This window comes from Bos javanicus, chromosome 2 (genome assembly GCF_032452875.1).
Source record: "Bos javanicus breed banteng chromosome 2, ARS-OSU_banteng_1.0, whole genome shotgun sequence".
NCBI classification, from domain to species: domain Eukaryota; kingdom Metazoa; phylum Chordata; class Mammalia; order Artiodactyla; family Bovidae; genus Bos; species Bos javanicus.
The window spans coordinates 37251734-37268389 of record NC_083869.1 but is presented as its reverse complement, the minus strand read 5'-3'; the positions used below and the strand labels follow the sequence as shown (position 1 = coordinate 37268389).

Here is a 16656-nt window from a genome sequence, read left to right as displayed (position 1 = left end):
AGTAATGATGCAAGACATGGATTTTTATTTTTTTCCCTTTTTGGATGATATTTATTTAAAAATAGCATTTGGGTCCTTCTTTTCCCCTTTAAAAGTAGAATTGGACCTCATTTGCACTTGCGTTTGTTTTTATAGACCTTTGATCATACACTTTTCAGTCACTTTTCACAGTGAGCAGAGTGTGGCAGTCAGCAGCACGGGAGCAGGAATCCTGTGCTCTGCATTCGAGCTGTGTTGAGTTTTCAGAGGCTCAGTTAGCATCATTGTGGGGTGACAGTCCTCAGCCTGCCTCCTACAGCTGTCACATTCAGTGAGGACATGCTACAGAAATGATGGTGGGATGTTTAAACAAAAAAAAAAAAGACAAAATTCACCTCTACTGTTAAGTGTCATCCCACAGGTGCTTACCCTGTGGGATAGCAAAGGGACGGGGTGTCTGGAGCTGGTAATGTTCTGTGTCTCCCGGCTGGTCCCACAAGTGTATTGGGGTTTGAGAAAGTGAATGACACCATGCAATTGGGATTTGTGCACCTCTGTATGTCACACTTCAATTTAAAAGTTTACAAAAAAAAAAAAAAAAGTTAACAACAACAAAAAAATAGTGGGCTGTATGCACGTCTGACAGCTTCATTACAGCAGTCCGCGGGGCCCAGCCTGGGGGCGGTTTCAGATGACCTGGCTGGGAATCTTGATGCACAGTGAAGAACGCCTCTGATCCCAGTGTCTGGCCATGGCCTTAGATGCACAGTGGTGGTGGGTGTCTGTGCTTGTTGAATCACCAGTTGCACAGTGTAAAGATTATGGGCATATCAGGTCACCTGGGGTCTCAGTGCCCCATTGCTGGTGCAGCCAGGTTGTCACTGTCAGCTCAAGGCTCTTCCATCTCACTTGGCTCCGTATCCTCGGATAAGGGCCTCAGGAAAGCCTTTTCTGATTTAATCTTGCATCAGGCATTTCTTCCACATAAGCTTTTTATCTTCAATTTATCCTATTACATGTTTTAAGATAAAACAATGAGTCCCTGTAATCCATGAAAATCCTCCTTGAAAGAAAATTCGGGGATCTGGTTTGAAGTGCAGCTGACATGAAAAAGAAATCTCCGTGGAGTGACACTGTGGGGCCCTGTTCCTTTGCAGGAAATCGTCAGCGAGCTGCCATTTGTCAAGCTGTCCTTGGATGACTTTCCGGACAATAAGGACATCCACAGCGACCTGCACGCCTACGTCCAGCACAGGGTCCACAGCAGCCAGGACATCCTCAGCAACATCTCCCTGAACGGCAAGGCTGATGCTGCCCTCATCGGCAAAGTGAGCAGCCACTTGGTTCTGCGGAGCCTTGGCTCCTACCTGTACCTCAAGCTCACCTTGGACCTCTTCCAAAGGGGACACCTGGTCATCAAGAGCGCCAGCTACAAGGTGGTGCCTGTGTCTCTGTCCGAGCTCTACCTGCTGCAGTGCAACATGAAGTTCATGACCCAGTCTGCTTTTGAGAGAGCACTTCCCATTTTAAATGTGGCCCTGGCGTCCCTCCACCCCATGACGGATGAGCAGATCTTTCAGGCGATCAACGCCGGCCACGTCCAAGGGGAGCAGGGCTGGGAGGACTTCCAGCAGAGGATGGATGCCCTCTCCTGCTTCCTCATCAAGCGGCGAGACAAAACCCGCATGTTCTGCCACCCATCCTTCAGGGAGTGGCTCGTGTGGAGAGCAGATGGCGAGAACACAGCCTTCCTGTGTGAACCCAGGTATGACAGGCCGCTTACGCAGCAGCTCTGTGCAGGAAGCCTGATGCCTGGCTGGTGAAGGGATCACAAACACGATTCATGTTCTTTTGCAGAAAGACAACACAGCATGAATGATACAGTGCAAGTCGCTCAGTCCTGTCCAGCTCTTTGTGACCATATGGACCGTAGCCCGCCAGGCTTCTCTGTCCATGGGATTCTCCAGGCAAGACTACTGGAGTGGGTTGCCAATCCCTTCTCCAGGGGATCTTCCCGACACAGGGATTGAACCTGGGTCTCCTGAGTTGCAGGCAGATTCTTTACTGCCTGAACCACCAGGGAAGCCCTCAAACAAAAACTTTTTTTTTCCCAAACTTTTTATTTTGTATTGGGTTATAGTCAGTTAACCAGCTTCCCAGGTGGCACTATTGGTAAAGAATCTGCCTGCCAATGCAGGAGACATGGGTTCAATCCCTGGATTGGGAAGATCCCCTGGAGAAGGGAATCAACTCACTCCAGTATTCTTGCCTGGAGAATTCCATGGACAGAGGAGCCTGGCGGGTTGTAGTCTGTGGAGTCATAAAGAGTCAAACACGACTGAGCACATAACCAGTTAACAGTGTTGTGGTCATTTCAGGTGAACAGTGGAGGGAACCAGCCTTATATATACATGTATCCATTCTCCCCAAACCTCCCTCCCATTCAGGCTGCCACATCGCATTGAGTAGAGTTCCATGTGAAAGCTTCCTTCCTTTAATTGCTAGTATTGTAGGACTCCTTAGTATATCTGGATGAAGGAGAGGCTGGTGGTGCCCGGGCAGTTTCTTTGTGATTCTCTTCTAGGTCCCAGTCCCCTCTCTCAGGGACACGTGCAGGAGAGTGTGGGACCAGCTGCAGGGAACAGCTGGCTTCTCTCAAGCCTGTTCATGGCTCTGTTCCTTTGCGGGGTGGGGAATCTGCACACTGCCTCTCAGTGCCTTTCTGCCACCTCTTGAGCTTGTGGCGTCTTGTCCCGGGGATCTGATGCATCTGTGGCCCCAGAGGGGAACGCAGCCATCACTTCCAGCCACCTCATTTTGCACTTGTGTCCTGCAGGGATAGCAAATTGGGGTTTGGGGTTGGGAGGAATCGGGTTCAGAGTTCAGGTGCCTCATTTGCGGTGGGGCGGCTGCATCCGAGGAGTCAGAGGTCCACTGAGGCTTTGTAGCAGAGCTGGGCCAGGACACAGCTCTCCCCACTGTCCAGGGGAGGAGGTAGGAGGGAAGCCTGCCCACCCTGCAGCGTGGTGTTAGTCAGGGTGAGAGACAGGAATTTGAAGCGCAAATGTTCTTCGATAAGGGTGGGTTCACTTCCAGCATCATTGCTCCTGCCTTCTCTGATTCGGAATTGCTCCTGGCCCTGTGTAAGAGGTCTGACAAGCTGCTCAGCTGTCTCCTTTGGGCTGCCCTGGCCGTTTAATCCAATGCTAAGGCCCGGAAATGAAATGAATAAGCACTTGTGAGCCACATACTCCCTTTCTCCCATGAATATATTTTTAATTTATTGTTTTAACTGGAGGATAATTGCTTTACAATATTGTGTTTATTTCTGCCATACATCAACATGAATCAGCCCTAGGTATACATATGTCCTTTCCCTCTGGAACCTCCCTCCCACCTCCCACCCCACCCCACCCCTCTAGGTTGTCGCAGAGCACCTGATTTGAGCTTTCTGTGTCTCACAGTAAATTCCCACTGGTTATCTATTTTACATATGGTAACGTATATGTTTCTTCCATGAATATTGACTTACCATTGACTATCTTGGTCTAGCTGCTCTTTTATGTTGTAAATAGGGTGTTTTCTTAGGTGACACTGGGCTAAGAGTTGATTGTCTTTTGAAAGTGCTTTGGGACAATAAACTAACTCCCAGGTTATTTAGCCAGTCAGTAAAAACTAGGTGACAGATGTTCAATGATATATTTAGCCAAGTCAGACCATTTTACAGGAAGATAGTGAAGTGGAGAGCAGCCTTGCTAGCATGAGGTAGGTGGGCCTGGCTTGGCCTACAGGCAGAGTTGAGCAGAAGGAGGTGCTGTGTATGGATGACTCTGAGGTGTTATGCTTCAGAAACGAGGGATGGCATTGCTCTTAGGGCAGGTCAGAGAGGCAGAGGCACGGAGCTCGCTTTGTTAGGCAGGAGCTGCTTTGGAGTTTAGCATTGTGAGCTCATGGGGTTGGTGGTGGGGTTCCAAGGCAGGTGGGGTCTAACAATTGGAAGAGAGGTTGGAGTTAAAGATCTGGCATCGTTGATGGAGAGGCAATGGTGGGACATGGTGAGGAAGTGCGGTTGGGGGAGAGGGAATGCTGGACTTCTGGGACAGGGAGAAGGATTTCTGGGAAGGAGGGGAAGGAAGTAGGTGCTGCTGAGAAGTGAAGGGAGCTGAGGGTTCAGAGGAAGCCATTGGCTTTTCGTTGCGGGAGGAGGGTCCTAGATCTTCAGGAGATTCCTTCCATTGGGTTGTGAGGAGTGAAAGAGGAGAGCCAGCATCCTGGCATGGAAAGTAAAAGGGTGGAGAGGTTTGGGGTTGAGAGTAGGGAAAAGTTTTGGTTTATGTTTTAAACAACACAAGGGATTGGGATGTTGTTGGAAGCATCCTTGAGACAGCATGTTCATGGAAACACAATCCGTGAAGGGAGAGAAATTGGAAACTCGAGGGAATGGGGTCAGCGAGTCTCCTCTTTGCCTCTGCAGCATCCATTCACGGCACGATTCTAGCTTGATTTTGTCTTGTTTATGGGTCTCCAGTCCAGCTGCTGAGAGCTCCTCAGGGCAAGGACCTCACGTTGTTCCCCATGAGATCCCCAGTATCAAACAAGGTGCTGGTTCTAGGGGGATGTTAATGCACAAATGATTGGATAAGTCAGGTTATGCTGAGGAAGAGCACAGGGGCTCTTATTACGTAGACTGTGGTCATGCTGTACTCGGTCGTCATCACCTATTTGGGCCCATCATTTCCTGTACAGGCCTCTGTTTCCCCCAAGCACACCAGTTTGGAATCATGATACTTCATGATTCACAGGGTCAAACAGGTTAATAAAATAACTTAGTTACTTTTTCTGCATCTGGCACGTGATAAAAGGCTGGATATGTGTAAGCTTTGGGAAATGGACAGTAAGTGTGGGTAGACTTGGAAGGAGGCATGTGATCTTAGGAAGGAAGGATGTAAAGGTGTATTCAGTGTAGAGGAGCTCGGGTACCCAGTGACTGTGTGGTGAATTGTTTCCTCAGAGAGGTGGGAAGCCACGCGCTTAGCTGAGTGCACCGGACACCTTTGGCCCAACCACTGAAGGGTGGGTGGTCATCACCCACCAGGGCCAGCCAACCACAGTACTTAGCAGGTTTTGTGGTGGTCGCAGCTGGCATGGCCACAGAGCTAGCAGACTGGGAGACTGAGGGTGGCTGAGCCGGTGGTGGGGAGACTGGCCCTGATCAGAGTCATGTGGGACTAGCCCATTGATGTGGGCCAGGGATGGCGTGGCGCACTGGGAGACGGCAGAGAGGGGTTTCCCTGGGGGCAGGGGAGGTGCTCCTGTGAGAAGGGGAGCCGAAGCGTGAGGTCTGGGAGGTGGTGTGTGCAAGGGAGCACAGGGCACGTGCTCCAGACCCTTACAAGACAGTAAGTGGGAGACTCAGCGGCAGTGGGTGGTTACGTGTCACACCTTCTCCTGTAGGATGAAAAAGAGTCCTGTGGTTTCCACCTGCCCTGGTTTCCTCATCTGTAACATGATGTATAATTGAGAAACAGGCAAGCATCTGGATAGATAAATATGATTTAAGTGATGCATGCTTTTAATCCTCTAGATCAGCAATGACTAGGAAACACATTTAGAAGAATGCTTTTCTTTTTCACAGTGTTGATCTTTTTCTCTACAACTAGCTGCCTTTTCTCAGCAGAACAAAATTTCACAGGTGTCAGGTTAATAGAAATGAAAATGATTCACCTCGTGCAGCAGTCACTGCTGCTGGAGTAAGCAGCCCTTAGCATGTTTTCCAGACTGGCCTAGAGGAAGGCATGGAGTCCATGGGAGACGGAATAAGTTCTACAGACATGGAGGGGAAAGTGGATAAGTGGCTCCTTCATGAGAGGGCTGGTAGGGGATTAATTGGTGGCGCCAGTTGATGTCCGCCCTGTGCCCAGACATGGCAAACACACTTACACAGCTTAGCTTTCTTACCCCTACAAGGAGCTGTGTTCCTTTCGAGCCTAAAATGCTAGTTGTTTTCTGATTATGAGCTATTTCTGCGTGCAGCCTGGTTTTGCTTTCCTTCCCATGGTAAGGTCTTGTCCTTTGGCCCAGGTCTGCCCTCAGTGGTGATTGTACTGACAGGAGGCCTAGGGTCAGGTCCAGTATGGTTCTGCTCCATCTGTCCATTTGCACATATCTGTCCTTCATCTGTCCATCCATCCAAGAAATGCATATTTGGGTTCTTACTGAGTCTTGGGCATTTGCTAGGTATTGTGACCAAGCTGTGACTTAGACAAGACCCTTAGTCTCATGGAGTTTGTGTTTTTGTGAAAGACTTAAATGAGAGTGATGGCCGATGAACACAGAGTGGGTGGTTCCACAAAGACTTGCCCTGTCCTGGGGCTTCTCTCTGAGTGACTCCACAGAGATAGGGGAGTCCCGAGAAGATGACGTAAGGAGTAAACAACATTGGTATCCTCTGTGAAAAAGCAGCTTTCCACCCATCTCATACGGTGATGCTGAGACACCAGCAGGAGAGTTCAGGGGTCGTTTGGTGATGTTCACCCCAAGGGCCTGCAGGGAGGTGCACTGGGGTCTTTGGTTACCAGCCTTTGTGTTTCTCGTCCTAGGAACGGGCACGCTCTGCTGGCGTTCATGTTCTCGCGACAGGAGGGCAAGCTGAACCGCCAGCAGACCATGGAGCTTGGCCATCACATCCTGAAGGCACACATTTTCAAGGTGAGCCCCACACCGCTGGAGGGAGGGTTTCATTGGTGCCGCATTGAGGTTTTGGTTCTGGAGACAACTTTGTGAGCCCCATTCCAGACACGGCCCCTGCCTGAAAGTAACCATTGTTCTCACATTTCCACCCTCTAAATCAAGTTTCCACTTCATTCATTCCCCTTTGTTTCCTTGTTAAATAGTTACGGAAGAGGCTAAGTTATGTGACCTCTGCAGTTTCCTACCACCTGGATTTTCTGATGGTGTGCTTGTTTCTTGTGGCCTAGTTTAACTTGTTCCTTTTTCCTCTGGATTTTTTATTCTTTGGTAGTTATTTTGAGCAGTTTAATCAGGTTCAGGTTTGATTCCTCCCTTACCAGTCCCCCTCCATATCGTAATTACTTTATACAGGTAAACCTGTTATGCTGCATTTTTGCTTTATTGTGCTTTGCAAATAATTGTATTTTTTCTTACAAATTGAAGGTTTGTGCCACCCCTGCATTGAACTAGACTTTTGGCACCATTTTTCCAATAGCATTTGCTTACTTCATGTCTCTGTGTCATATTTTGGAAAATTCTTGCAATATTTCAGACTTCTGCTTTGTTACTGCTTATGGTGTTCTGTGATTGGCAATCTTTGATGTTACTAGTACAACTTATTGAAGTCTCAGATGTTGGTTGGCATTTTTTAGCAATAAAATATTTTACAATTAAGGTATGTATTAATACATTTTTTTAGACAGTGCTATTGCACACTGAATAGACTACAGTATCATGTAAACATAAAGCTTTCAAGTGCACCAGGAAACCAGAAAAATTGCATGACTCATGTTGTTGCTGTGGTCTGGAACCAAACCTGCAGTATCTTTGAGGTCTGCCTGGAGAGTTAAAATGCTCTGTGAGTCTGTATGAGGTTTCTGGGTCAGAACACCTCGTGTGCTTGGTGGGAGGCCATCAGCCACGACTGGCCTCTTCCTTCGTTAAGGACTATAAATGGTGATATTCTAACATTTATTCTTCCTTTAATTGATTAGAGAACCTCTATAAAGAGAAACTTTTCCCTCAACTGCCATCCTTTCCGCCAGGCAGACAGTTACTGTAGCAAAGGCAGGCTGGTTCCTTGACCCTTGGTTTTAGGACGGGAATGCTTACAGGTCCGAGCCTTTTTCTGGGCACACAGCCTTTGCCTCGTGTTCAGTGGGGACGTTCACCCGCTTCAGACCCATGCTGCATGTGGGAGAGGAGATGTTGAAGCTGATTTGCTGCTGTTTTTTCCCAGGGCCTCAGCAAGAAGACAGGAATCTCTTCAAGCCACCTCCAGGCCCTGTGGATCGGGTACAGCACCGAGGGGCTGTCCGCGGCCCTGGCCTCTCTCAGGAATCTCTACACCCCCAATGTGAAGGTGAGCTGCCCTCTGCCCAGGGAGCCAGAGTCCCCGCCTGACCACTGTTGCATCAGTGGTCCTGCTCTCCCCTGCCCTGGGTTGTGGGCAAAGGAGGCTGGGATGCTTCTAAAGAGGCGGTTTTCCGGGTGTGAAGCACATGGACGTGACTGCTCCATTGCCGGTTCTCTTCCACAAGTATGGCTTTTGCTGAGGCAGCAAGATGTGGGTGGTCAGGAGCTGCTATGTGAACTCATGGTGACTGTTTCAGAGTAGATGAGATAAGGGAAACAGTTCACAAAGGAAAGCAGAGGTCAGAGGGGAATTTCCAGGGAAAATGGACTTTTAAAGCATCCTAGCTTCTAATCTGGACTATCTCTTTACGGTTCTTAGGAAATTAAGCCCTGATGAGAGGCAAAGGGTTGGTCACTTTAAAGAGGAAAACTTTATTAAAGATTTGTACACACATGTATTTATGACCTCGGAAAGTATATCAGGGTCTGCCTGCTGCTGAACCAAGGGCTTCCTCACTCCCCATCAGTGGCTAATATTTCACAGTATTTTGCTGAGCTTTTCAGAGTAGATTTTTCCCTCCTCCGTTAATGCAGTCTAAGAATCTAAAGCACACAGAGGCCAAGTTTCTGCTTAGGGCAGCAAAGAGGGGTTAACTCCCATGGCGTGTGGGAACTCCTGACTTAACATTATAGTTGTTTATAACCATCTTCCCAGTGCAAAGTAAGATGAGATTGTAATTGTCTTCACATTTATATTTCTTACCTGCTTGACATAGCTGCTAGACTCCAGGCCTTTGAGCCCCAGGCCCTGATGTGTTGGCTGCCTTCAAAAGCTCTGACATCGTTTCCCGGGTAGCCAGGATCTCCCCTTCAGTCAATGCTATGAAAAGTCATACCTGTTCTCTTGTTAGTAGCCCAAGGATGGCCTAACATTGTCACCAGGTGGTCAAGGGTATCCCTAGAATTTTCCAAGAATCTTTTTCTTCTTCTCACTTTGGTTCATTAAACCCACATGCCCCTGAGATGGTGCCATGGAAGAGTCTTGTCCCCACACCCTCTCCAGGCCCGGGGGAACCTCTATGTCTCTTCTCCCCTATTGTCAACATGTCCCACCCTCAGCACCCCACCTTGGACGTGTGTCTGGGGATCGAGGCCTTGCAGAGCACTGCCCCCTCTTCTCCCTTCCCTGCTTTCCTGATGTATAATAGTCCCTTGGATTCATTCCAGGTCCTTCCACAGACACCTCAATCCAAGGATGCTCAAGTCCCATATATAAGGGCACAGTATTTGAATATAACCTACGCATATCCTCCCATATACTTTAGATCATCTCTAGAGTGCTTCTAATATCTAATATAATACAAAGACTATATAAAGAGTTGCACACAGCAAATTCAAGTTTTGCTTTTTTGCAACTTTATGGAGAGTTTTATTTTCAAATAGTTTTAATCTGTGGTTGGTTGAATTCACAGATACAGAACCTACTAATACAGAGAGCAGGCTGTATTTCCTTATTTTTTTTTCTCTCTTTTTTCAACGGAAGTATAGTTGATGTAGATTTTAGATGAACAGCCTAATGATGTGATACTTGTTTTTATAGCACAAAAGGTCTCGTTAACAAATATCACCACATGTGGTTATAAATTTTTTCTTACAGTGAAAACTTCAGATCTACTGTCTTAGAAACTTTGAAATAAACTAAATTACTATTGGCTTTGGTCCCGTGGGGTACATGACATCCCTCCTTGCTGGTCTTTAGAAGTGGAGAGTGTAACAAAGGAGCCTGGGTGTCAGGAAGGACCCAGCAGGGCTCTGACCCTGGAGCGGCTCGCCCACAGGCCTACCGCCCAGTACAGAGCTTGGGTATTGGTTAGAGAAAGGCCACCACCCCCCTGGTGGATTCAGACAAGGTCTTTACAAATGCAAAAGTGTAGGTGGACTCAGTGCTGTTGGGGCTCCAGTCTTGAGAGGCAGAGGGCCTATTGGATTTCGGCTGGGCTCACCCCTGGACAGGGCATCTGGAAGCAGAGCAGCCCTGGAGAACTGCTCCCAGGAACCCCTGTGTCCAACCTGCGCTCTGCAGAGGGGTAGACTTGAGGGTTGTGTCCTGACTGAAGCCATGTGCAAGTTTCATGGGGTGAAGACAGGGAAGCCGCTTTTGTAATTAAGGAGCACTAGCTCTAAGCTCGGAGAAGGCAATGGCACCCCACTCCAGTACTCTTGCCTGGAAAATCCCATGGACGGAGGAGCCCGGTAGGCTATAGTCCATGGGGTCGCTCACAGTCGGACAGGACTGAGAGACTTCACTTTCACTTTTCACCTTCATGCATTGGAGAAGGAAATGGCAACCCACTCCAGTGTTCTTGCCTGGAGAGTCCCAGGGACAGGGGAGCCTGGTGGGCTGCTGTCTATGGGGTCGCACAGAGTTGGACACGACTGAAGTGACTTAGCAGCAGCTCTAAGCTGCTTCTAGTCAAAAGGAGCACTTCCTTTCTAGATAGAGTTACTCTGAAAAAAGAGAATGTGCCAAGGACATATTTCACGTGATGAAGAAATTGTGTTTCGAGTTTTTGTTTTACTTGTTATAGAAACTGGAACTGAGTTTATTGTAATAGTTTCATCTCTTATTTCAGCTGAAAGTATATCTTTTGGCTTCTCCATAATTAGTAAAATTCTGTAATGATGGCAAGGAACAAAGAAAGAAAAATTAAAATGGAAGTATCTGTTTTCACTGTTTTAATGAATTATGGGTACAAAAGTTATTTTAATGTGGAGAAAAGTAAATGGGAAACGTTATACTCTGTTGAATATGAGTTTTTAAGACAATAAATTAAAAGGTACCATGTAATAGTGTAATGAGCTTGACCCGCCTGGGATTATAAACTTTCCTCTTTAACATATTTTCTATTTTAAAAGTTATTCATCTTTACTTTGTTTTATAAAATTCCAGTGTAGTCTACATCTAACATTATCCCCCCAAATTGTATAACTTAGTCACAGAACTTTAAGACTTTCTATTATCCTTCTGTTTCTTTTGTCTTTCGAAAAAAGGTGGGGGTGATTTTTCACAGAATCTTGAACAAATTACAGTAATTTAAAATTATGCATGCAATTAAGGAATTTTTTTTCAGAGAGTATTAAATGTTGTCATACAGGAAAGGATGTCATTTTGAGCAATAATTGCAGTTTGCCACTTTGGTAAATTAAAGCTACTTGCTCTGGAGTAATTACTTGGTAGTTGAATTTTAATTTTGGTGGCATGCCCGTGATTTCTAACAATGTGATCTACCATAGCCAGGCCAGGCTGATGCCAGCCTGAGCTCTGGCTGGCCCTCTGGGGTCCTTGCCACCAGGGCCCCCAGGCTTCGGTTCAGTTGGTTGTTTTGCTCACATAGTTCCATTGGGCTGGCTGCCAGCCACAGGCTTCCTAAGGCTGTGGACTCAAGGGAATTAAGATTGTGATTCTTCTCACAGCTGGAGGCAGGGAGGGGAGGAGACAGGAGTTAGGTGTGGACCTTGGCCTAACTTCCCTGGCTGAAAGGATGCAGTTGTATTTTGCATAATTATTGGGAAACACGCATTTATTTACACCAGTTGTACTGATGAAAACCTCCAGTGAGAAAACCGAGCCTCCCACTTTACCACATGCTGGACAGAACCTCTTCTGTTCTTCATGATCACGTCATTTTACCTACCACCCTACTCTTTTTCATTTTCTTGCATTCATCCGATCCAGAGGTGTGTATAGGTAATATTGCCATTTCCAGTTGTTAAAGGGAGAGCTTCATGGTGGTGGTGACCAGAAGATTTCCATGTAGTTGGGAAAAAATATACAGAAAGAACCATTTTTCTGCTTCCCCGAATGCCGAGTAGTCTTAGCCAGAGCTGCTGCTTCAGCTGCTGGACTGTGATAAGATAGTAGTTAGTGTTGTGCCCGGGCCTAATCTCTGCCTTACCTGCTCTGAGCCTCAGTTTGCTCACCTGTGAAGTGAAGGTCACTAAAGAACCTGCATCGTAGAGTGAGGGGACACCTCACTGAGATGTTGAAGCTCTTGGGAGAAGACTTGGCATTTATTATATGGTCAAGTGAGTTATTTTTAGTTGCTTTTCACCTTCTTTCTGGACACTGAGATTCTCCGGAAAGCACTTGAGAACTTGTGCATGTGCCTGGTGGTGGTGGTGAAGGGGAGCTGCCCACAGGCTCTGATGGGCCCACACCTGCCCTCAGAGGAGCATGAGGTCTCCTTGCTGCCTGTGCTGATGAGCAGCCCTGGCGCGGTGGGGGCAGAGGGACAGGCCCTCTGGGTCAGCCAGTTTCTGGGGGCAGAGCACCCTCCTGTGCCTTCTGAGGGTCAGAGACTGGGGCCCTTGTCTCTTTTAAAGATCCATTAATCTTCCCTGGTTGCTCAGATGGTAAAGAATCTGCCTACAATACAGGACACCTGGTTTCAATCCCTGGGTTGGGGAGATCCCCTGGAGCAGGAAATTGCAACCCACTCCAGTATTCTTGCCTAGAGAATCCCAGGAACAGGGGAACCTGGCGGGCTACAGTCCACAGGGTCTCAGAGTCGGACACGACCAAGAGACTAACACTTTCATTTTTTTTCCCCCCCAAAAGTGATTATCACAATAGCAAGTAATATTTATTCAGCACTTATAGGATGCTCAGGGCTGTGCTAAGTGCTTTGTGTGTGTGGCATGTTCATTTTTAATCTTCACAACAACCCAAGGAAGTGCAACTGTTTTTATTTTCACCTTTCGGGTGAGGGTAGTGATAGGTGCCCAGATCCCACGGCGGGAAGAGTGCCTGGCACGGAGCAAGCCCACGCTCCCTCCACAGGTGCGCTCCTCACCTGGTGTGTTTACAGCCGCGGCTGCCAGCTGGAACCACCTGGGAGCCCCAGGCCCCAGCCTAGTCAGAATCTCCAAGGGTGGGGCAGGTGCTTTGGAAACTTGCAAGCTCCCTGGTGGTTTCACCGAGCAGCAGGGTTCAGAAGCGTGGGTTTGGAGAAGATCACAGACTGTTGAGGGAGGGTAAGTGGTAAAAATACCCACAGCATCGCACCAGCAAAGGAAATGTTTTTCCCAAGAAGCAAATAGAGAATTGATAACAAATGCCTTTAGGAAAGTTCTGCCTCTGTGCACAGACCTTCCATAAGACTTTTCTTACATAGTATTATGCAAGACATCACTGAGGCGACATCTTCCAATGTTCTTAGAAGAGTTTCTGTCCAGTAGAATGGGGTAGTGTACTGTCATCTCCTGAGACAGCACCTGAATCACAGAGAGGTTGAGTAATTTTCTGAAAATCACACAGCAAGTTAGTTAAGAGGCTGATTGAGAACTCAGACTCTTTAATCCATCATCTTGTTCTTTTAGGCCCATGAATCTCAAGAGGGAATGGGATTGATGGGAGAGGGGAGAGAGAGGGTAACTAACTGGTGATCAAAGTCACCCTGCGAATCTACAAGCAGTTTCTGCCTGTCCTTTGGTGACCAGAGTCCAGTGGGCCCATCAGTGTTAGTGTGTGTGTGTGTGTGTGTGTGTGTATGTGTGTTTTAAATCTTTTTTATTTCTGTGATGTTGGTAAATGATGCCCCCGCTTTGATCTTGTTTAATATTTAGTTTGTTTTGGCTGCGTCAGATCTTGGTTGCGGCAGCGTGTGCTCTTCATTCTGGTGTGCAGGCTTCTCTCTGGTTGTGATGCACGGGCTCAGTAGTTAGTTGCAGGTGGGCTTAGCGCCCCCCGGCTTGCAGGATCTTAGTTCTCTGACCAGAGATCGAACTCAGTCCCCTGCATTGGAAGATGGATTCTTAACCATTAGACCAGCAGTGAAGGCCCTGGTGTGTGTATTTTGAAAATTTTGAAAAGCTGTTCAGGTTCTGCTCTGTATTATTCTCACCTAAGAACTCATTTCTTGGGCCTCAATAAAACCCCTACTGCGCCAGCAGCATTGTCGTATTCCTGCCACACTGTTGGTGGTTACTCAGAGGGAAGTCATTTTCTCAAAAACCCCGACTTTTGTTGGGCACTTACCCTTTTAAAATGCTTTAAAGTCCTGCTTGAGTCTGGTGCTGTTTTTAGGAGCAAACCGCTTAAGGCTGTAGAGCAGGCTCGGTGGGGATGGGTTTGCCCAAGGTTGTGTCCCGTGGCACTGTGGGGACAGGGACACCTCTCCTGATTTCTCCTCTCTGTATTTTCTGCCCTTCTGTCCACATGTGCTGGTTGGCAGCTGGGGGCTGGGTTGTTGTTGACCTGGTGAAGTTGAAAGATGGTCCTCCCCCTGTGACTCTGTGAATGATGACATGGGTCTAGTTGCTTGGGCACAAGTGTGCTTTTTTTTTTTTTGGAAGTATTGATTTATACTGTTGCGTTAGTTTCAGATGCACGGTAGAGTGGTTCAGTTTACACACACACACACACACACACACACATAAACACACACACACATTCTTCTCCCTTCAGTTCAGTTCAGTTCCTCAGTTGTGTCTGACTCTTTGCGACCCCATGAATCGCAGCACGCCAGGCCTCCCTGTCCATCACCAACTCCTGGAGTTCACCCAGACTCATGTCCATCGAGTCGGTGATGCCATCCAGCCATCTCATCCTCTGTCGTCCCCTTCTCCTCCTGCCCCCAATCCCTCCCAGCATCAAAGTCTTTTCCAATGAGTCAACTCCTCGAATGAGATGGCCAAAGTACTTGAGTTTCAGCTTTAGCATCATTCCTTCCAAAGAAATCCCGGGGCTGATCTCCTTCAGAATGGACTGGTTGGATCTCCTTCAGTCCAAGGGACTCTCAAGAGTCTTCTCCAACACCACAGTTCAAAAGCATCAATTCTTCAGTGCTCAGCTTTCTTCACAGTCCAACTCTCACATCCATACATGACCACTGGAAAAACCGTAGCCTTGACTAGACGGACCTTACACACACACAAACACACACACATTTTTTAGATTCTTCTCCCTTACAGATAGTTTCAGAGGCACAGCAGAGTGGTTCAGTTTACACACACACTCCCTTAGACACACACACACACATTCTTTTTTAGATTCTTCTCCCTTAGAGATAGTTTCAGATGCACAGCAAAGTGGTTCAGTTTACACACACATACTCCTTTACACACACACACACACACACACACACACACACTCTTTTTTAGATTCTTCTCCCTTACAGATAGTTTCAGATGCACAGCAAAGTGGTTCAGTTTACACACACACACTCCCTTACACACACACTCCCTTACACACACACACTCCCTTACACACACACACTCCCTTACACACACACACACACACACACACACACTCTTGTTTAGATTCTTCTCCCTTACAGATAGTTTCAGATGCACAGCAAAGTGGTTCAGTTTATACACACATACTCCCTTACACACACATACACTCTTTTTTAGATTCTTCTCCCTTACAGGTTGTTCCAAAATATTGAGTGTGGTTCCCTGTGCTGTGCAGTACAGGTCCTGTTGTTCATCTGTTTTATATATAGTAATGTATATCTGCTCACCCCAGATTCCTAATTTATCTCCCCCCTCCCCCCACTTGAAGAGGTCCTTCCTTAATTATAAGTGATGGTCCTAATAGTGGGAAGGAACTGACTTGTGGGCCATCCTCACCCATAGAGGGGCTTTGTTTACCCCTCTTATCTGTGAACTTCTGTGTCTTAGAACCAGTGTCTTGTGCCGTAGGCCAAATGGGAAATGGAGTGTGCGGGGTAGATGGTGGTGCTCAGGGTTGGTGTGTGTGGATGATGTGGGGGTGTGTGCATAGGGGAGGGCTGGGAGCATTCTGTATAGACTGGGGGCACTTCTCCCTGGCGTTGAAGCAGGCACTCAGTGAAGTGATCCTTTGTCATGTGTATCTATGGAAAGGGAATTTATTCCTGGCAGAGGGATCTATACGGGAGAGAGGGGAAGACCCGGAGCTGGGGTCCTGCCTGCCCTTGTTATGGGACAAGCATTAGACCCAGTGTGGTCACCTTTGAGGGGTAGTGGGGTGGTCGGTAAGTGAGGGAAGAGTGCTGGTAGAGGAGGTCAGAGAAGCAGCTGAAGGGCTGGGTCACCCAAGGCTCAGGCTTCAGTGGCAGCCAGCGAGTCTGCAGGTTTTACACTCTGGCTTCTAACCAGTCTGTATGGTATCACTGTTCTGAGGTGTGGTGTCACCACCAGAATAATAATTTATCACTTTGTAAATATTCTGTTAGCTACTCTTGTGGGCACCGTATCATTGAAATGCCTCACATTTTATATTCCTTGTCATCTTTCTCTATCCTCTAATGATCCCATGTGTCTCTGGTCAGATAAGAGATGCAGTCTCTGTGGTTTTCATACCTAATGGGCAGCCGGAGGCGGCCAGAGTCTGTCAGGGGGTGACTGATGTGATCAGGACCATTGAAAGGGACTGTTTGAAGAAACGCAGTGGGCATCTTAATAGGTGTTAATGGAGTGTCGTTTTTCCAATGATCTGGAGATTTGAAGAAAATATTAGTATAGCTATAACTCACATAAAGTATTCAATGATTTTATTTTAAAACCTATAGATAATGAATTTCCTTTTATATCTGGATCCAAGGCATT

The 16656-nt window shown here is 47.3% G+C and overlaps 1 protein-coding gene across 5 annotated transcripts in view; it reads left to right on the top strand.

The window, feature by feature from the left end:
• Positions 1–16656, top strand: part of TANC1 (tetratricopeptide repeat, ankyrin repeat and coiled-coil containing 1) — a 254013-nt gene that overhangs the window by 202394 nt on the left and 34963 nt on the right. For all 5 annotated transcript variants that reach the window (XM_061396071.1, XM_061396060.1, XM_061396081.1 and 2 more), the window contains 3 exons: positions 1137–1744; positions 6579–6687; positions 7949–8071. In XM_061396071.1, the coding sequence (XP_061252055.1) occupies positions 1137–1744; positions 6579–6687; positions 7949–8071 (840 nt within the window). The remainder of the gene's footprint in view (positions 1–1136; positions 1745–6578; positions 6688–7948; positions 8072–16656) is intronic.